At 36.0% G+C, this 22717-nt stretch overlaps 1 protein-coding gene across 1 annotated transcript in view; it reads right to left on the reverse strand.

The window, feature by feature from the left end:
- Positions 1-22717, reverse strand: part of LOC306878833 (receptor-type tyrosine-protein phosphatase T-like) — a gene marked incomplete at both ends in the record, with an annotated part of 257633 nt that overhangs the window by 53740 nt on the left and 181176 nt on the right. The window contains 4 exons of the mRNA XM_079431392.1: positions 8498-8533; positions 11311-11388; positions 14785-14936; positions 19387-19416. Coding sequence (XP_079287518.1) covers positions 8498-8533; positions 11311-11388; positions 14785-14936; positions 19387-19416 — 296 coding nt within the window. The remainder of the gene's footprint in view (positions 1-8497; positions 8534-11310; positions 11389-14784; positions 14937-19386; positions 19417-22717) is intronic.

Here is a 22717-nt window from a genome sequence, read left to right on the forward strand (position 1 = left end):
ACAAAATCTCTGCCACGTCTAAAACTTTTTCAAATATATTGCACATCTGCACATTCATATCACTTCTGTTTCTAACGCAATGTTCTCTCTGTGTTCCCTGTAGGTGCAAAAAATAGGTTTGAAATGATAAAACAACAGTAAATGAATGTAAAAAGTAATGTGACACTGTGGCTTTGAAACTTGAGATTATTATGTTGAATTATGTTTATACATTTTGGGAAATGTTTTTGTTATATTGTATTTTGTATGTTATATAATATTTTGGTATATTGTATCTATATTTTGTGTTATTTAACTTAGTGAAAAGTGTCGTCCATTCAGTTAATTATGTATAAAGTGTAGGCATAATAAGCAAGGCTTCTTTTTGCCTACTCCTTTTTCGTAACAATGTATTTTATTTATTTTGTGAAAATGTGTTTGTGAGGACCGGATTAAAATTATTATTGATTGATTGATTGAACTTAAACTCTGGTTTTGGAAGAGAACTGACTTCAAGTATCCATTAAAATATAAAAAAAAAAAAAAAAAAAAACATTTTTAGAAATGTTTAGAGATGTACAGATACACAGCATATCCTGCTACAGTGCAACTGCATGTATTGGAATATTAGTAAGCATACTACAGTTCATGTCATATATTAAGTGAAAGAGAGAGAAAGACGTATGCCAAGTAACTATTCTCCTTACAGAGGTAATTTTCTAATTTCAGCCTTGTTCCGTACCATAATGGCTTCTGTCATTTGAGCATGAACTCTTTGTGGCCATCGCATTACAGTATATGCATTCAGATGATTAGAGCTAAAATCGCATTAAAGCTCAATTATCAGCATGCACTGTTACATTATGATCATCTACTATGGTGTTTGCCATTAACAATAATTGCCTGACAAGTCACATTAAGCACAGGGGACTAAATAATGACATTGTAATTTACTTTCAAATGTCATATGTGAATGGCTCTCATGTGGGTACAGGTACATCTAAAAAATGTGAATATCGTGAAAAAGGTCAATATTTTTTTGTCACTCATTTCAGAAAGTGAAACCCATATATTATATAGATTCATTACACATAGAGTGAAATATTTCAAGCCTTTATTTCTTGAAATTTTGATGATTATGGCTTACAGATCATGAAAACCCAAAATTCAGCGTCTCAGAAAATTTGAATATTACATAAGATCAATAAAAAAATATTTTAAACAGAATTGTCAGGCTTCTAAAAAGTATGTTAATTTCTATGCACTCAATACTTGGTTGGGCCTCCTTTTGCATGAATTACTGCATCAATGCAGCGTGGCATGGAGGCAATCAGCCTGTGGCACTGCTCAGGTGTAATGGAAGCCCAGGTTGCTTTGATAGAGGCCTTCAGGTCATCTGCATTGTTGGGTCTGGTGTCTCTCATCTTCCTCTTGACAATACCCCATAGATTCTCTATGGGGTTCAGGTCAGGCGAGTTTGCTGGCCAATCAAGCACAGTAACACCATGGTCACTGAACCAGCTTTTGGTGCCTTTGGCAGTGTGGGCAGGTGCCAAGTCCTGCTGGAAAATGAAATCAGCATCTCCATAACGCTTGTCAGCAGAAGGAAGCATGAAGTGCTCTAAAATTTCTTGGTAGATGGCTGCGTTGACTGTGGACTTCAGAAAACACAGTGGACCAACATCAGCAGATGACATGGCAGCCCAAATCATCACTGACTGTGGAAACTTCCCACTGGACTTCAAGCAACATGGATTCTGTGCCTCTCCACTCTTCCTCCAGACTCTGGGACCTTGATTTCCAAATGAAATGCAAAATTTACTTTCATCTGAAAAGAGGACTTTGGACCACTGAGCAACAGTCCAGTTCTTTTTCTCCACAGCCCAGGTAAGACGCTTCTGACGTTGTCTCTGGTTCAGACTTTGCATTTAATATGCTTTGATACAGCACTCTGTAAACAGTCACACCTTTCAGTAATGACCCTCTGTGACTTACCCTCTTTGTGGAGGGCGTCAGTGTTCGTCTTCTGGATCATTGCCAAGTCAGCAGTCTTCCCCATTATCGTGGTTTCAAAGAACAAGAGATACCCGGAATTTATACTGTAGGGATGGTCATTAATTGAAAAAGTTTGGGGTCAGTAAGATATTTCTAAGTAAGAAAATTATACTTTTATTCAGCAAAGACACATTCAAGTAATCAAAAGTGATAGTGAAGCATTTATAATGTGCAAAAGATTTCTATTTCAAATAAATGCTGTTCTTTTGAACTTTCTATCATGGTTTCCAGCTAATAATTCAGCTTTGCATCAAAGGAATAAAATGCATTTGAAAATATATTAAAATATTCTCAAATAGTTAATATTTTCGATTAAATGAATGCAGCATTGATAAGTATAAGAGATTTTACAGTTCAACATTCGAACGTACACATATATGATTTATTTTCTTTAATTAAACAGTATATTATTATTATTATTATTATTAATGATTAGGCAAAATAAATAAAGAAAGAAATACATTAATTAAATAAATACCATAGTATAAAAAAGTATGATAGATTTTTCAGAGCCATATCATAGAGATTACTTTCTTACCTAAAAAGTAACCACCAAGCAATTACGCAGCAACACCCACAGCAGACTGTAGAAATGTGGCACTGAGTTTGCACTACTTAATGTAGTATTACTATTACTTTATTATTACTATATGTCAAAAACTGTCTCATTTGTGTCTATGTTTCACTCCTGTAAGTCTCTCAAGTTAAGAAAGAGCAACCTTTGAGCTAGGGATGATACTGAGCTCCTGTACTAGTACTCGTACTCGTTAAAATGCCCCGATACCAAATGCCGATACCACACAGCATGTGATAAGTGCCATATTCAGACAAAGAAACACCGACAACAGAACAACAGACAGCTGAATGGAGTTAATAGAGATTAAGGATGTCTACAAAGTATATGTATGCAATGAATTTAATGTTAAACATTCAGTATTAATGCCTGTATAGCTGATGTGCGCGAGCTGATGGGCTTAAGCAAGCACGCTGAGTGGATTGAGCGCGCGGCGGCACAGATGCATGAGCTCGTCGAGTGAATATCCCTTTTTCACAGACATCATTGGATAGTTTGTAGTTCGGTCGGATATGTCAAAAACAAGTATGTAAAACAATGCACAAGTTACTTAACGGTAGGGAGGGAGGGAGAAAGAAAACTAAATCATAATATAAGACAATTTGTAGGGGCATTCACTATAAACATAATTTATATTCAACCTTTAGCATACACAACTTTCTGGCGAAAGTGAAAATAGCAGCCTGTTTGAAATGCGCTAGGCTGTACTGTACTTGTCCCTTTCTGCACCAGTACAAATACGTGCGCGCGTGTTTTGCTTGCCTTATGAGTGATTCTGCATTATATGAGTGGCTTTGGAATATAAATCGCAGCATGTTTCAGTTGAAAAAAATGTGACTTTTTTTTCAGAAAATATCACAATTAGGAGATTTATAACGACTGGTTCCCTGCAATATTAATTGATACAAATTTGGGACCACAAATTATTCAGACCGAGTCTGGGAAAAAAATGAAGTTCAGGTTTGCATGACAGTATGCCCAGGAGACTACAGGCTGTCATTAAGGCTAAGGCTTGCCCGACAAAGTATTGATAGTTGTGTAAATATTGTCATACTAACAGCTGTCTGAATAATTTTTGGTTGATTGTAATCCATTATATACTTTTCTATCAAAATTATCTGACATTATCAAGCTGAATTTGTTCTGACACAGTTTAACTCTGAGTTCTTGCCATCTTTTATTACCATTTTCTAAACTTTAGTGAATAAACTGTGATAATGTGAGAAATGTTGAAGGTGTCTGAATAAATTTTGGTTTGACTGTATCTATTTAATAAATGAAGTTAACCAACTAACATTCTACACTTTTTCTGTAACCCAATATTTAAAAAATTTACAAATGCAATGAAAATATCGGTATCGGTACTCGGTATCGGCAAGTACCAAAAACAAAAGAATCAGTATCAGGCGAGTACTGGAAAAAGCGTTCTCAGTGCATCCCTACTTTGAATGTCATTACACTAAATGCAATTATCAGAGTTAAGCTGGAGTCGTCAGGCGTCTTTCAGCTAACCAGCAGAATCACACACATCCCTTAGTGGGTTATCCATTTCCAGCCTCTAAAACTATCGTTTCTCCATGAAACACAACCCTTGTCTCTCTCTCTCCCCATTCCTATCTCTGTTCCTCCGTTCTGTTTTTTTTTTTTCATTTCCATCGATCCTAGATATCTACACTCTGCAACATCTAAATCTTTCACTCTTTATCTCGCTCTAAAATATTGCACATAGCCTATTTTCTCTACCATTATCCTCTCTTTCTAACAAACTGTTCTCTCTCCCAGATGCAAAACTCAGACTGCACATCAGATGCATTGATGATCATCTCTGCGTGTATTACAGGAGAAATTATTTTAAAAAACAGTCTGCATGAGTTCTCCCTCACAGTTCCTGTAAGCGATTACCAAGGCTTTCATCCCACAATGTGATCGATAGCCTGTAAATGAACTGGAAGCCCCACATAATAGGCAGGTTTATAAATGATTAGGGGCCGACAGTCTTTCTCGACCTCGTAATCTCAGCGACATCGTTTCGGCAGGGAGCATCTCCAGAACAGAAATATGACCGCCCTCACTCGAAGCGAGAGATGGGGTCTGTAAAACAGAATGAAAAGGCCTTCTTCCTCATTTAATGCCTCATTCTATTATCTGTACTGGTGGCTGTATTTCTTACTATCTTCTCTCCATCTCACTATGTTTCCCCTTCACTCGATTTCCACTTTTCCATTCTTCGTTACACAATCACTCCTTAATGCAGTGCTTGCTAGACTCTAGAATCCATTCAGCCTTTGTTTTGAAGATAATTTCAATCTTAGTTGTATTGTCCATTCTTTTTTCTAATAAACATTTTTCTTTTAAAGCAACTTAACATTAAAGTCAACATGAAATGGTATTTGAAATCCGTCTTACTGCCATGACATTGAAAGATATGATTTTACCCAACAAAATCACCAGAGATTTGCCTATTTCATACATTGTAAAAAAAATCCATTTAGAAGTGTTTAATAAGTCATGTGTCCGAAGAAACATTAATATAGGCTATGTTAAGTCAAGTGTATGTCAAGTTAATGCGTCAGGTAAGTTAAGCAGCACTGAATTTGTACTTGGACTGAATTTTACAAATTGTATATTAAAAAAAAAGGTGTATTTTAAAACGTATATATTTATACACAAATGTACGACATATAAAAAAACATTGAATAAGCCTTGTATGAATATGTCTGAGGGAAATGAACTGTTTAAAGTGAAGGGAACGTAGTCTTCTTGTTTAATACATAAAACACAATGTCAAAAGCTGTGTTACTAGAATACATTTTTGGTTTAATTGTGGCGTGTTGTATGATATTTTTGTGTTTCCGTGAAGTAAAAGGATGGCATGAAGAGCTTGCGCGGGCTTTCTCTTTTATAAGCCATGCTTAATACGACGAAACGTGTAATGTAAACCACAGAAATGTGCTTATTTGAATTTAACATGGGCGTGTTCAATGGGTTTTTGCGTATGTAAACTTTTGCAATTGTCCCGTGAAGTTAAAAGACAATATTAAATGTGACCAACAACCAGCCACGCTGAAATCTCGCTTTTTCAAACGGGGCTAATTTCAAAAGGCGCTTCTGTTCTCGTGAATGAAGGGGAAGAATAAACAACTGAATATTTTCACAAGCCGGGTACTTCTCAGTCAGTTCCCTAGGTAGTGAATCACTAGATCGTGCACATGAGTCCCTGCACTGGTAAAGAGACCATGGCTTAGTAAGAATTGGGACAACTGATCAATCAATTTGTAACACGTCACCACTGGTATTTATCAACAACAGGCAGGACCGTTATATTTTGATATTATATTTATGTTGTCTTATTTTAAGGTAGACTTATAATATGAAATGGGCATGTTCTGTTACAAATCCTTGCAACTAATAAACAGTAAACATCATTGTTCCCTGTGTTGTGCAATGGATTGTGCGCCAAAAAAATGGTTGCAACTTCCGTTTCATCACAAATGTAATTAACTGATAATACATTTTAAATTATTTAAAAGGCATCATTTTATTTTTTGAGATAAATGGTACTTTTCTTTCTCCATCAGGGTGTGGCCAAAGGTTTCATTGCTGCTTTCTCATCATTGCAAGTTTTCAGATGCTGGCCAGTCAGTTCTTCTAAGGCACCAAACACTGGCACGTGACTAGACCACGCCACTGCAACTAGATTTGTGTGTACTTTCAACACTAAGACTTAAGGTAATATGTGTAAAAGTTTAGAGTGTGTACTACAGTGAAAATGTGCTTTTTTCTCAGTGCCATCTACTGTAATATTAGACTGTCTCATTCTTATTCCAAGGTCACCATAACCACCAGATCCAGACTGTATCCAGATCAGATGGTCACTGCAGGCACCCAGATCCAGTTCGTATGTAGTCCAGATAGTGGATCAGCACCTAGAGACGACCTCGACAGCCCTGAATGTCAGCGGAGACCAGAGAATCCCTTCAAATTTACCAACAATTTCATCTCTACTTTGGCTCCCAAGTGCTTAATATTTTCTTTAGCATATCTAGTTTTACTCTGACATCCCAGATTGACACTCTAACTTGTATTCTTTTTCTTCTGATTCATTCCTTTCTTCCTCCATCCCAGTCCTCCATTAACGGCAGTTCATCTCTCAGCCTCCATCACCTTCTACTGCACTACTTTAATCTCAGATTTTCTACTCGTATGTTTCCATTCATCCCTTGGCTTCCCTGGGTCAGATTGGCATGAATGTGAAAGCATGACTGTGGCATGTTTCATGTCCAGTTTACAAATATCTCACAGCCCAAATTTATTGCTTCAGTCGATAAAGGTCCGAATCAAGTCCCCTAGTGCTTGACAAACCCCTCCCCCCCCACCTCACAATTTTGCTCTCTCTCTTTCTTCAATACACCGCCTGTGTGCTCATTTTCTCTTTTCTCCATTTCCTGGCACTAAGCAAGCCGTCTCCACCTTCATAACCTCTGTAAATACGTTTGCTCTCAGTGGTTTGTTGGTGTTGAGTGTGTATGTGTATGGGAGAGTTGCGGTCTCCACTGCTGAGTTTAGCTTAAAGTGAGAGTTTTCAAACTCCTACTAGAAGCTGTCTGGATCAGAGGTGCGTGTTTAGAGACCCCTGCATCTGAGCCTTTTATAGTGAAACTTTGAAATTAGCTTTTGGACTGACTCTAAGCTCCGAGCCCACCGAGATATCTATCAGAAATCCCTTTTCAAAAGCCTACTGTAAAGAACGCTTTCAATATCTCCTGAAGAACGAGTAAAGGATGAAGCTTTGCGTGACCAGAAAAAACTCTAAAGTGTCAGCCGTGGAGCAGAAGTACTGTAGTTCACTGTAGCTGCTAAAGTGAGTACGTTTTCATCCGAAACACGCTTGCTAGTGGAGGCAAAGTAAACGTCCAAATCATCTGCAATCAATAGTTCTTTCTGTGTTGACGGCGGGTTGTTGCTGTAAATTTGGGGCACTGATGAAATCCAATTACTGTTTGATTTTTGCAAGTATTTCTCAAAGCTTTCAGTGAAGAAGAAATAACTCGAAATTATAAATAATGACGAGAAATAATGATGAATGAAAACACAAGAAAGAAAGAAAGAAAGAAAGAAAGAAAGAAAGAAAGAAAGAAAGAAAAAGAAAGAAAGAAAGAATGAAAAAGAAAATGAAAAAATGGATTGAAATGAACTAACAAATGAATGACACAGGAAGGACAAAAACAAATACATTATAAAAATGAATGAATTAACAAACAGAGGAAAAGAAGGAAGGAAAGAATAGAAGGAAGAAAGGACAATCAATTGAAAATAAGGAAGGAATGACAAATGAACAAATGTGAAAAATAGAAAAAAGGAAAGAACAGAAGAAAGGAAGGAGGAAAGGAAGGAAGAATAAATGAATGAACAAATAATAAAGACAGAATGAAGGAAGGATGGATAAGTCTTTATTATGAACTATTGCCATTGGCTGTGAAATGGTCAATCTGCCTTTGAAAAGATATGCGGGTGAGTGTATGTGTGTGTGTGTGTGTGTGTGTGTCGCCGATCTGCCAAATATGAGCGTGAGGACGACGCCACCAACTCCTCACTGAAACCACATTCAGCTGCCGCAAAATTACAAGCTGCAATTAGTTTGATCGGGTGGGAGTCAATGTCTTGAGCGCCTGCTTTTGACTTCAAAGGTCAATGATATGATCTTTCATCATCTAGACCCATACTTTGATACACACGCAGGTTTGGAATGAAACTACACGCTAAATAGCGATTTGCCTCTGAATATTCATTTTGTCTAAGATCAGCTTCTTCCTACATTCACATCAAAAGAAAGAAGAAACGGTTTAACGTAATCCACGTATAATCAGCAGAGAAGGAAAAGTCTCTTACCTATGGATGCTGTGGCAGGGACTGGCTCCTTAGAAACTGCAATTAAAAACAGAATAAAACTGAAATTTATGTATGCATGTATTTTATGTATTTTATAAATGTATAAATGTAATACAGCTACAGTTATATTAAATGCAACACAGCTACTGTTTTATTGTTCTGCGATTCTTAAGAAAAAATGCTGTTGTTATTGTTAACTAAAACTATTAAAAACCGTTTTCATTAATTGAAACAAAGCTGAAATGTATGGAGCCCTTCAAGGGACATGGTGGTGGGAAAAATTCGGGGTGAGTGAAAAAAAATTGGGGTGGGAGGAAAAACTATTTTTAAAATGTTTTGCGTTCTCTCTCAAAACTTTTGCGTTCACTCGCAAATCTTTGCGTTCTCACGCGAAACCAGTTCAGTTCAGACTAGTTACTTTACAGCTTGCAGTGGTTCATACAGCTCCGTACGTTCACAATGGAGTGGTCCATAGAGTTTTATTTTGAACTTGGACTTAAGTATAAAAAAATACAGTCAGTGCTTAGTTCAAGGCTCGGTTTTGGGACATTCTAAAATGCTTAATGTGGCTAATAAATTAAATAATATATCTAGTATTTATCTATAGAAATATAAAAAAAACTCATAAAATGACAAAAGGACTTAACAAAATAGCTAAAATTAATAAAATATTAATTAAAACAATAATAATATATTTTATGCTAAAATAACACTGTCGTCAAAACACTCACCCTCGTGTAATTCTAAACGTAACCGTTTTTCTTCCATGCAACAAAAAAATGATAAAAATGCTTCAAAAAGGATGCAAAATACTATAAAAAATATGATTGCGCTACATGCCAAGTCTTCAAGAATTAATCCATAAGAACCCACGGTGAGGCGGGTGTCTTTTTAAAGCATTATCCCTCACTTTCAACTCAGGAAGTCCCTAAGTGACATATAATGAACACCCAGGTTCAGTCATGTGACAATGTGTGCATTTTTTGTTGCCATTGTAATATTTCCAAAATGGTGTTCTGTCTGGTTAGCACATGCTGCAGTGTCAGCAATTTTTAAAACGCTTGTTTTTGTTACTAAAGGTATGTTTCAAGCCATGCAACAATTCTTATGGTTTAATAACATATCCTAGATTACTCTTAACCTGATTTTAATAAATATTTTGAACATACTGATATAAAACAATTTACAAAGATATTGTGGTGGCATATATGTCACATCAGGCTATTAACCTTATAAACGTAGGTGGAATTTTGATGTGACGTATTTGTCACATTAAGGGGATATTTCACCCAAAAATGAAAATTTGATGTTTATCTGTTTACCCCCAGGGCATCCAAGATGTAGGTGACTTTGTTTCTTCAGTAGAACACAAACAAAGGTTTTTAACTCAAACCGTTGCAGTCTGTCAGTCATATAATGGCAGTCAATGGGACTCACGGCTTTGAGAGAAAAAAAAACAAAACATATATAGACAAAACCAAATATAGAACCAAAACCATATATAGACAAAACCGCCTACATCTTGGATGCCCTTGGGGTAAACAGATAAACATCAAATTTTCATTTTTGGGTGAACTATCCCTTTAAGAAAAATGGTAATGAGCTGCTCAATTAATTTAGCTGATTCAATTATTTTAGTGTTATATATTTTCTGCTGCTCATTTCAAAGCATATTTTAACAAATCTACGTGCACGTTTAACATGTTGACCTCCAGTGTGAGGTAGTTATTTATTTTTATTCAGTTTGCACATTTTCGAGTTGTGAAAAAAAAATCTAAAAATTTATTTCTGATTAAACCATATACCTGAAAAGGTAGAATTTTGATATGTTACAAAACAGTTGTTGTAAAATTTAATGGTCACAGTTATGTGGTTTTGAAATATGTTGTGGCAAAGCAAATAAAATACAAAAACTGTATTACTTCTGGAAAAGTTTGTTTTATCTTCCCAGAAAAGTAATAATTTTGATATAGGTTGTGGAAAAGCAAATAAACAAAAAAAAAACTATTATTTAGCAAAAAAAATAAAATTTTAAATGTATTTTTTTTTTTCAATTGAGAAATAAACGCCCAATGTAACATATATGTAACATGAAAAATTTATCATAAACGCCCAATGTGTCATATATGTAACATTACAGATCTTTCACAAGGAGGGGTTGTATTTCAAAAACAACTGCAGAAAAATGTTATAAGTGGTCCATTTGGTCTGTTTTATATGCCCCATAATTTTCCTATAAGGAGAAATTGGTCCAATTATGAATGAATCATTCTTTTTAATCAGATGTTTTCAGTGAATCAGTTGATCAATTTTACAAAACCACTCTGAATGATTCATTCACAGGTTGTTTTGTTTAGTCTATTTTATGTTTTTTTTTGTGTGTCCTTTTTGAAGCTTGATAGCATAATTTTAATTTTTTTGTGAACTATTCCTTTCAGCAGTCATTTAGCAGATGCCTTTGTCTAAAGCAACATTCAATATAATATACAGTGATCCTGTAGAAACCTAGTGTTAAGGTGCTTTGCCTTAAACATTTATTAATAATGTATTATTAGATATTGTACTATAATGTATTATTAGATTTGATTTTTAAAAGAACTGAGAGTACTGCATTCTTACTGGCAATTGAACGCATCATCAAATTAGCCTAAATATTTCATAAATGAACATGCAAGTGGTAGGAAATGTATAGAAATTTCATGCCTTCCATGATTGGCTGCCTGATACATTATACAGTTCAAATCTTTTGGTTACCTGTCCAGGAATTGTATTACTCAACCACATGGACCTGTTCAACATAGAAAGCTACAAACCTGAGTAGTAGGAGTTGAGGAGGGTTTTACTCTGGAGGGCTTTACCCTGGATGGAGAAGGAGCATGGAGAAGAGGAGGCTGGGAAAGACAGAGAGGAGAGCACTTAGACAGTGACCTTACAGTACATACACACGCTGCACATCTATAAGATACCACATTATGTTAAGATTAATAGCAGTGTCACATTGTGACAGAATTACAGTGTCAACTGAATACAAGATTTTTAGGTCACTTTCTGCAAAGGAGACAGATATCACACTAATCGACTGCATCTTTGCTGTAGTCAACAAAGACCTTTAAATGTCATGGACTATTTTGAACATATCCACATGCATATCCTAGCCCAGGATATACAGTGATTTTCTAAACAATGTTTGTAATAAAAAACATATATTGAGAAAAAAAAAAATTGGTGTAGAAACAAATTTTTACTTACTACAGCAAGTAACACGTTGATTTTGAAGTAGAAAGACTTACATATTAAAACATATTCCAATAATCTGTTTTATTCACACATTTGAAAAAAAATAAAACAATTTTTTTACAGTGTAGACTTCCACTACAAAGTAAATGAAAGTCACAGAAACACACTCCTAGAGCATCACCCACTCCAGTGACCTTCTTTTACTCTTCTCGGCTGAAGCCATATCCTTTTTACTTTCCATTTTAATCACCAATCACTCCAGATCTCCCTTTACACAAATCCCTGCATCTTACATGTGTCGGCGCATACGCATTTGCTCACATAAGGATCTCTACAGAAAGTGCTTTGGCAGCAAAAGCTCATGGTGCCAGCGGGGTGAGATCGAGAGCGTCTGAATGAGAGAAGCGTGAAAGGTTAGAGGCAGGTGTCTCTGTGTTCATTTAAATGGTAATACAGCTAAAATGCTGAGTGTGTAGGCTGGGATCGCTATGATCTCTATCTCACACGTCTTACACCGAGTCGTCTTTAAAAAACCCAGATATAAATAATAATAATAATAATAATAACGTGTGATTGTAACTGTGGAGCCAGTGAGAGGAAGGTCTAGATATAAAATCAGAAAAACGACAATTACAATATGAGACATAAAGGCCCGCAAGAATTTGGTGCCCACAGAAAAGGCTTTACAAATTGAAAGACCTGTCATTCACAGAGTTCAACACATACTACTCTCCAAAGATTTTCCTCCTAGAACCAGCGCAAAAATAAAAAGCAGTAGATTCTGCATGTGCCTCATCGTGCACATAGCAAAAAATATAAAACCCAGCACATGCTCTGCTTTTCGTGCTTTCAAAATGCTAATATAACATATCAAATAATACAATATTAGACAAATAAATTAAAAAGTACAATAATTTTAAGAACTTATTTTAAGAATGTTATATTCTTGTAATATCATAAGGCAAAATAGTGATTAAGAAATTATTTCTAAAAAAAAATATTTTTGCAAATCCAACACAGAAATTACCCGCTGCAGCTTTAAAGTTATAGCTGAAAGTGTATGGTCTCTGATAATGTATCACTAGGCATTTGATACTATTATTATTATTTTTTTAAAAGAACTGCTCGCAAACAGCAATTATGAGTTGGGCCGAGTTCTAGTTTGTTTCTGTTCCAACACCCCAGCTGAGATTCATGCCTATAATAAAGAGCCTGTACTGGTTCAGTAATAATGACTCTCCGACCATTAGATAAACAACAGATACATTAACAGCCTCCTATTACTCTGTGCCTGTAATGATCCGAAATAAACATACAAATAAACTGCATTTGCACATCCACTGACCAATAAGAACTAAGAAACACTAAACATGCAGAACGCATTGCCAATCACTGTTGACTTTAAAATAAATAAATGTGATCATTATGCATAATGACATTCTCTCTCTCTCTATGCATCTTGCTCTTACTCTCCATTGCTTCCTCTTCTTCCAGCTCCTTTCAAATTATTCTGTACACAAAGGCCACTGTGACATTTTGTGCAGAAAGCAACTCAGAAAGACCCATCCTAATTACATACAGTCCCTTCACAGCATGCCAGAGCCCACTTAAAACTGAGAATGAAAGCAAGAGAAAGAAAAAAATGCCAAATGCCACTTGCTATTCTTCTCTAGCGCCTCTTAAAGCAGCACATCAATAGCGAGGTCTCTTGATATGTAGAGCGCTTCGGTCCGTGCTGTGTAGCTACTAAATAGCTCTCTGCGGCGGGCAGCGTTCAGATCTGTGAATGGCAGGTGTGAGGCGGTGGCGTCCCGTCATTTGGTTTCCTGATGGATGCTTAGTAAAGACAATCAAGGAGAATGGTGAGTTGAGTTAAAATGACAGATTGTTGACCGCTTTTGACCCCATTTAGGGCTTGCTGAGCTCATCAGCGTGATGGTGGGACGTGCAGGAGGTTTGTGTGATTGCAGTAATGAGTCCAGAGACTGGCTCACACACACTGCGGCCACTACAGAAGATCGTGGTATTTGAGGAACGTGGTGATTATATGACCTGTGGACTTTGACTTTTGAGACTGGTGGAAAAGAGCAAGAAGTTGTCTAAAGAGAACCTGTGAAAATGTCTGACTGAACATGAAACTATTGCTGTATCTTTCAACATATCTTGTAATGTAAACTGATGTTTATTTAGTGCTATAATGAGTAGTAAAGAGGAACAGGTGATTCCTTCACAGAATTTAAAAGCTGAGACTTTCAAATTAAAAGTAACAAAGCTTATGGCGATTATTGGATGGGATGATTGCTATAAATAATGCTTAGTTTTCATGCATCAATAGAAAACAGCACAGACTAAGACATCTTATTTCATCATTATCATTGTGTGCACGTAATAATCACTAAATAAACAGTCAAAATGCACCAAACATTGCTGCTTCATCAATGAACAAACCAAAAATTATATGACTGAATAGTTGGCCAAGTTTTTCAAAAAATGTCAGTGCATCACTAATTGCTTCCTTAATTATGTTAAAAATAACATTTAAGATTCTGTTAAATCATTCATTCATTTGTTCATTCATTGTTTTTTTTTTATTCAATCATTTGTTTACATGTTCAATATTTCATTATTTTATTCATTCATTTGGTTATTCATAATTGTTCATTTACTGATTAATTTGAACATTTGTTTGTTCATTATTTCATTAATTTGTTCATGTATTAATTTCTGTTTGTTCACTTATTGAGTTCATTCATTAGTTCATTTGTGCATTCATACATTCTTTAATTTGTTCATGTGTGAATCCTATAATTCTTTAATTTGCTCATTTGTATTTTCATGCATTGACTAATTTTTTTAATTGTTCATTCGTGTCTTGATTCATTCTTTAATTAGTTCATTCATTCATTTCTATTTTCATTGGTTTATCGGTTAATGCCAACTTCCCTTTCTAACTACTGTTAACAGAGCACAGGTACATTCGATTTAAACAGAGATTATACGAAAAACAGGGAAGCACAATAATGTCACAGCACAATATTTGCTGAACTCACAGAATCCGTTGAGGTCCTGGTTGCTGGTGGAGAACGGATCGTCCTTGTGTAATGTGCTGACTTTTCCTGTGCTTTTATCCGCTGTGCCTACGGGTCCCATCTCTCTCTGAGTGCTGCTGCTGGCTGTCTCCTTCTGTTTTTTAGCTAGTTTCCTTCAAATCCATCCACAACAGGACAAGTTTATACACATGATCAAAAGAAGATACTTCAGTGTTAGTGCAATGCTTTTGGATAGTGCAAACTATTTAACTGTTGTACAAACATGTTTAAATGTGCAAAAGTATTCACTTTTTTATTAAAATCAGTTATCAAGTTACAGTAGTTATTGCTAGACTTGCCGGTTTTAGGTTAGACATATACAGTACGTATAGTATAAGAATATAATAGTAACAGAATGCTGCACTAAACCAAAGCATTGCCACAACACTGCTGTGAAACTGACATACAAGATATACAAGGCTAACACACACAAACAGACACTGGGCACATAGAAGACAAGAGGTGAGGCATATGTCTATTCCAATGGCACTGATTGTATTTGTATTTCTGTATTATCATGTAAAATATATATTCTGCAGTGATATATGCCAGTGAGTGAGAAAGAAGAAAAATCTCAAACCTACTCAAATCAAGAGAGAGAAGCTCAAAACCTTGCCATGCAGAACAAAGCCAATTGAACACTAGAAGTCTATTGATCAGGAAAGACTTGTACACGAACACATTCGCTTGTAGATAATGCAAACGAACATATCAAAGTACTATACATTAATAACATATTAATATATTGCAACTCTTTCTATTAAAGGTCCAGTACATAACTGCTGCAATGGGCAGCATACACATGGATGACAGCTGCAATGCTTAATGAACTACAGATAGCATTGCTCTATGAAAGCATTATATCGTTGTTAAAACTGTGACATGTTGAATAAGTGAACTAGCAGTTTTTACTTTGACACACTGAGCTGTGCTGTTTAAATGTGGGTTGCAACATTTCCTGATCTCATCACACCTCTTCACCTGTCATTTCCTGCCTATTTGTCCGTAAAAATGGCCTCGAAATATAATCAAATAAAAGTAATCTATGGCACTTTTTATAAAGGCGGCAGACTTCACTTCTGCTGCTCCTTGATTTGTTGATTTGTCTGGCTGTTCATAAGCTGAGGTCTCCCCACACTTTAGTGCACAGAACTTCAAGGAAGATATTACTGTCAGCAATGGATTGGAGTCATCCAATAAAACGACTCTGATTCTCCAGGTCCCACAGAACACCATTTGACCTCAATATGTGCTCCCTTCTCTTACGGGGCTGAGCTGATAATAACTCTTTGTTTTGTTATTTTCGCTGCTGGGAATTTGAAAAAATCAAATAAAGTTTCAGCTTCCACAAAAACCAGGCCAACCTTTAAAATTAGGGCCATTTTACCTAGGTTGGAAAATAAATTCAGTATCATTGGTTTTTGGTGACTGAGGATCAAAGCAGGACGATAAGTGTTCAGAAGGAGGTCTTAACACCAAGAAGCAATAAAAGAGGGGTCACGACTTTCCAATTAAGCAGCCAAGCATCAATGTGATGGCTATGAAGTGCTGAGATTCCCTTGTAGAAACTGCAATGCACAAACTATATACCAAAGCCTAGTGTGCTCCCTACCTAGACAGCATAGTCAACAAACCATTGGCTCATCCCACAATGCATGCTGAAGGTCACAGTGTTTTATAATACAACAGCCATCAGATAATAAAACCCATTGATAGCTGCAGTAATAGATCACGTTTCAAGTGCCAAATTCTGGACATATTGCAAGTGGTATAAACTATAGATAATCCTTATTTAATGAATGTCAGCGCAGCACTTCATTAAAAGTGAAGGCTATAATATAGTTAGGGCACCATAAACAGTATTTATAGCACCAACTTTTGTTAATGGCTTTTTGTAAAAGAGAAAGAGCGAGGGGGGAAGAATGAGGAGAATATGTAAAATATGGCTTGATTCTGCTCTTCATTCATGCATAAAATTCACCAAATGTTCATTAATAAGGATATCACACTTGGATGAGCTAAACTTAGAATGGAGGAAACAGTACAAAGACATGTGCACTCATGACAACATAACATGCAAAGACAAGGCAGCTGGCCAGGAAGTGCACGTCAAAGCAGTGTTAGTAAGCATGCAGAAGATCTCAACATAACCTTTACACTAACCACTATTATTCAGTTGCTTGCATGCACAAGGTTAACTTGTAGGGCATGGCATTAGGAAGGACAAGGTCATGGGTTTGATTCCCAGTGAACACGTGTTAAAACTCTATTGATGTCTTTGAATGCCCTTAAGTCACTTTGGATAAAAGCATCTGCCAAACGTGTAAATGCATGCGCAAACAAATTTCTGGAGTAGACATGCTGATGAATCTGGAATAAACATCAAAAGCACCATATATTATGACTGTTGTATCACCTTAAAATCAAAGTACATGAAAACAAAGGGCCAGATTTACTAAACAGGGCAAATTAGTGTTAGAGCGCAATTCCATAAAAGCACCGATGGGAGGGGAAAATTCTGCAGGTTATTTACTAACAATGCACACATTAAAGAACACAGACACAGATCATTTTCATAATGATCAGCGCAATCAACCAAGAGCAGCAAAAATTACCACCTGGTTTAAGACATGCTTTTTTGGGCATTAAATGGCAGTAATTTGACAAGAGCAAACATTAGCAAATTGCGTTGCGTGATTCATTTTAATACTCTACCCCCATGAATTTTCCGTCTGAAAGGGAAACTCCTACAAATGCATATTAAATAAGGTCAGGCGCAAAGATAACTGCGTCCACACCTTTTCAGCCCTAATTCTTCATTGCGCGTCTTTAGTAAATCCTGACAGTACTATTTTAACGCCAAAAGATGGTTTGTGCTGGTGCAAGCTGTTAGTAAATCTGGCCCAAAAAGTGAACTGTGGTATTGTTTTCAAAGTAGAATGTGCAACGCATGTGTCATGTCATACTACATACTCAAAAGTCTGTAACAGGCAGAACAAATTGGGGAAACACATCTAATTGTAATTATTATTAATAATAGATTTAGATTTATTTATTTTGATATTTTGAGTTGCTTTTCCTTTGCTTTCGAAAGTTAAATCACTTAAAAATGCAGGGAAATGTCTTTTAAAATGCATTTCTTTGTTGACAACATTTATAAATGCTTCACATTGCAAGTTTTGATACACTGAAATCACATCAGGATACATATGGGGTGGTGATGGCGCAGTGGATAAGACACATGCCTTTGATGTGAGAGACCCGGGTTCGAATCCACTGTGAGACACCAATGTGTCCCTGAGCAAGACACTTAACCCCTAGTTGCTCCAGAGGCGTGCGACCTCTGACATATATAGCAATTGTAAGTCGCTTTGGATAAAAGCGTCAGCTAAATAAGTAAATGTAATGTATTTATATAATTACTACATAATCATTGCAATTTGAAATCACACTAAACCATAACACTGTTTCATATACTCGTCAATGCTATTTTTCAGTCACATTTGGTGCTTGGTGAGTGTTCATTTTAGGCCTTGAGTGATTACATATTGGTATCAAAGTCAAAATTTCTTTCCTTACGATAAACTCAATTTGTGACTGGGCAAGGACAAGAGTGAAGATGTGCACTGAATGCGCTACTAAATCTGAACTTGCATGCTGAAAACGTCCATAACATAACCTCGCTGAATATGAGAACGCCTCGCTCTCCGGGTTTGGGGAATATACTGGTGTCACGGTTAGCTTTAGCCTGTAGCTCTCTGTCTTTGCCCTCTCAGATGATATCTTTTGAAAGAGCTCCTCCTGGCTGTGTTCCTACTTTCATCTATATTTCAGGAGCGGGGAGAATGCACATAGTAGTCCGACTGTGAATCTGAGCTTTTAAATCCTTTAACGCGTGAGGTAAACATCCTGTAGCTAGGCTCTGTTGCACACAGCAAAAATGAAACAATCCCGCACAGTAAAATGCTGAGGCAGGAATAACAGTCGAGGTAATAGTGAATAGTTTAAGCGTAACGGAAAAGTAATAAAAAGTAGAGGTGGAGTCCGCAGACCAAAGGGATTTGAGCTGAACAAGCAAAAGTCGATAATAATAAGATAACAGTGGAGCCACATCAATTTACGTGCACACAAGAGCAATTTATAACTGTGGGCCTGCTAATGTTTCAATGCAATCTGAAAAAAAATATATATATAGTGCATAAGACGGTTTATGGCCAAAATCGACTGTGTTTGCTAGAAAATGGAACTACTGTGATGCTGAAATATTGGAGCAAAGTGTGATGAATTAACACTTTGCGAGGAAATTGAACTTTTCTTCATTTTGAAAAAGCTTTGTTCACCATGGCAAAAGTTAGGAGACTTTTGGTACTAAGATTAATTGTCACTTAACTTTAATTTCATTGAATTCATTCTCTTACTTTTTTCTTCTAATGAACTAAGGAGGTTTTTAAAATACATTTCAGGAATTGTTAAAAATCCTTTGAAGAAAAATTAATAGGAAAGTATAAAAAACAAAAAAAAAACAGGATTGCTGTTAGATGTTCTGTATTTAATGCTACTTACAGGTAATAAGAGTAGGAATACGCATTTCTTCTGGAGCAGCAAGATAAGGACAAAACAAAAACAAGAAAAAAAATCAATAAAATATTTAATATAATAAAATAAAAATAAAAATATGGAAATATGAAAAAAAAAATATATATATATATATTAACAATATGAAAATATATAAATTAAAATATAATAATGATAGAAATAGGAAAATACCGCGATAAAATACAATTATAAATATAATAAAATATAAAATAAATAAAATATATATAATTAATAATAAAATAAAATAACAAAGGAACCAAAAACAGGACAAACACATTGATTAGTGATCAGTATTGTAAATAAAGAGATGTTTAATGACAAAAATATTAAAACTTGCCAATGTTACATGCTGACCACATAATGTTTTATTTAGACAATAAAATGCTACGCAGCTTCATGTAGCTAAGCTATGGATTTCTGCAACCTGAGGCTGTAAATTTAGGTTTGTGAATGGCCTTTGCATCAGTAATAGTTAGTAAATCTGTAAAAAATGATAATTAAACAACAAATGAAATGTATGAAACTGCACATCTGGCTCCCCTTCAAGTGAAAAACAAAATGTACCTGTACTGGTGGGAGTGTGTGTTTGGACAGCTAAAGAGATGGACATGAATGGTGGGTGTTTCACAGACATATTGTAACTCTGGCTCTCTTTTACGAAGTTAACAGAGACAGAAAGAGAAAGGAGGAAGACAAGAGACACCAAAAGCAGTTGGCGAACACAAAATGAGGCCTTGTCATCAGCGTGTCTCAGCGCTGACGTCTCTGTGGACCGGTTCTTTCCAGGTAAAGACGAGAGGAGGTGACATACGGCAAGCTAGGACAGCGACTGCAGCCTGATCCCATAATAAAGACCAGATGGTGTCTGTTAACGGCGATTCGATTAACTGTAATATCGGCGATGACATGCAACTGAAGTTGTCAATTAGTGACTTCATGGCCGTCTGCTTCTTCTCACTGCTTTTTTATCGCTCTTCTGAAACATATCTTACACAAGGTGCATTCTTTGCTTTTTACAATTTAGAAATGAACTTCAAATTTGCCACTGTGCAACCCTTTACACTGAAACAAACCCACTAAAATAATCATGTAGTAGTCTGAGTTAATAGCATGTTTTCATGCTAGCAATTTACAAACAACTTTCAAATTTTGCCATTTTGCTCAAAGCTTTATGATCATATAAAGTAATAATACAAATTATAATATAAATGAATAACAAGCTGTAAATGGATTGATATCATAAATTAATAATATATTTATAAATATAATAAAAAAAAATATATATAAATCAAATATACCTTTAAAATCTGGCACACAAAATTTTATACAAACCTGCTATTGTAACTAACTATATAGACTTTAACATTTTTCAACTAATAATTTATAAATAACCTTAAAAATGTATAAATCCCCACCAAAGTAATCATGTATCATCTATAATCTATTAATCAAAATTTCCCACCATGCATAAATCTTCATGACGAAATAAACTGCTAAAGAAATCATACACTAGCCTGAGTTATTAACATGTTTTTCACGCTACAAATACCCTCAGAACCTCCCACTTTGCACAAATCTTTACAATAATACAAACCAGAATAATCATGAATCAGCCTGTCAGAGTTATTCTTTGGCACACAGCTGCATTAAGTCACAAACACTCGCCTGTACGCTTTGTGTATCATAAAAGTAAGCTATAGCACACCAAACTGCTCGCTTTATCGCTAAAGCAGCACCAAAGTAAATATATTTAATGACCCTGTGACTTCTCTGTAGGCAATAAAAACACAGTTTGGATATGGGCTGTTATGGAAAATGTGTTTTGCGACGGGCTGACGGTGCTAAAACAGATGCAAACGGTCGATGCGTTCGGCGGCATGCATATGCAGCAGGGGCATCCATCTTTGGCCATTTCATCTCAATGGTCCTTTAAAATGGCCTGCTGACATTGTTCTGATGATATTAATAAAAGAGAGCGAAGTGAAGAGCACCACGGCAGGCGAAGGTGGCCATAAATATTAATAGAGTAGAACTGCGAGGAGCTCGCAGCATAAGTGGCCTCTTTATTATTTTTTGGGCTCTCCTGTGATTTATCATCATTCCTGAAACGAGACGCATTTCTGGTGTGAGGAGAAAGTGTGATGCCCACAGTGATGTTACACGCATGTACCGCCACTTTACACGGGAGAGAGAGAGAGGGAGGGAGGAGGAAGACGGGGAAGAGAAAGGGTTCAGATCTCAACAACGGTTGGTTTGTTTAACAAAGTGCCAACAGACTTCATACAACTTTATTTCAGCTAACGACTGTAAATGAGACAGCGTGGTTTATTAGATCATAAAATTATTCATTGATCCATTCAGGCTTGAAAGCAATGCAAAGCATGTAGAAGTGTGCACAGATCTCTCACACATCCACATACACGCCTACAGCATAAATCAGGACATGCCAAGACTGCGACTAATTATGACTAACCCAAAATGTAGCTCACAATATTAATAGTAATAACAATTAAATGCATATATACAGTGGTGGCCAAAATTATTAGAACACTAGTATTTTCACCAGCTAAAAATGGTTTTAAGTTAGCTGTAGTGTGTCAGTAGGAAATCAGTTTATATTTCCAAACATTCATTTTGCCATTTATTGTAATAATCCAGTGAGATTTTTGTCTCCAGTGCTCCACACAGAGATCTGATCTGATCATCATCCAGTCTGGTCACATACTACCATGTCCACAAACATGATTTTGCCTTGGCAAACAGAAAAATAAATAAATAAATAAACAAACAATAACTAAATAAATACATAATAAAATAAAATAAAATAAAAATTGTAGGTAAATATAGTACAAATTTATGTTGGCACTCCAAGGTACTTAAAATAATACTATGGTACCTCATAACTTATATATTATATATAGAAATACTATGACACTTTCATTTGCACCATATTATTAAATGATCTCTTTCTGTCTCTCTCTATATATGTACTGTTTTATACTACCACATTGCCCTCCTATAGCAATCATCTATTATTTATGTCAAATGGCTTTGTGTCTAGGTCTGTCATTGATCAAAACCCCAAAGATGTGCAAAAGTCTCACTGCTGTGTGTTGAGTGCAGGGCCATACTGCAGTTTCTCTCTCTCTGTGTGTGTGTGTGTGTGTGTGTGTGTGTGTGTTTAATGGTCTGGGACTGAGTAGTGTTCGAACGAACTCTGTCCAAGATCGACTCCCTCATCGCTCCACAGTAATGCTGACCGAGGGAGAAATAGACCAACACTTTGTGTAATAGCTGT

The sequence above is a fragment of the Barbus barbus genome, assembly GCF_936440315.1.
Source record: "Barbus barbus genome assembly, chromosome: 13".
Taxonomy (NCBI): Eukaryota; Metazoa; Chordata; class Actinopteri; order Cypriniformes; family Cyprinidae; genus Barbus; species Barbus barbus.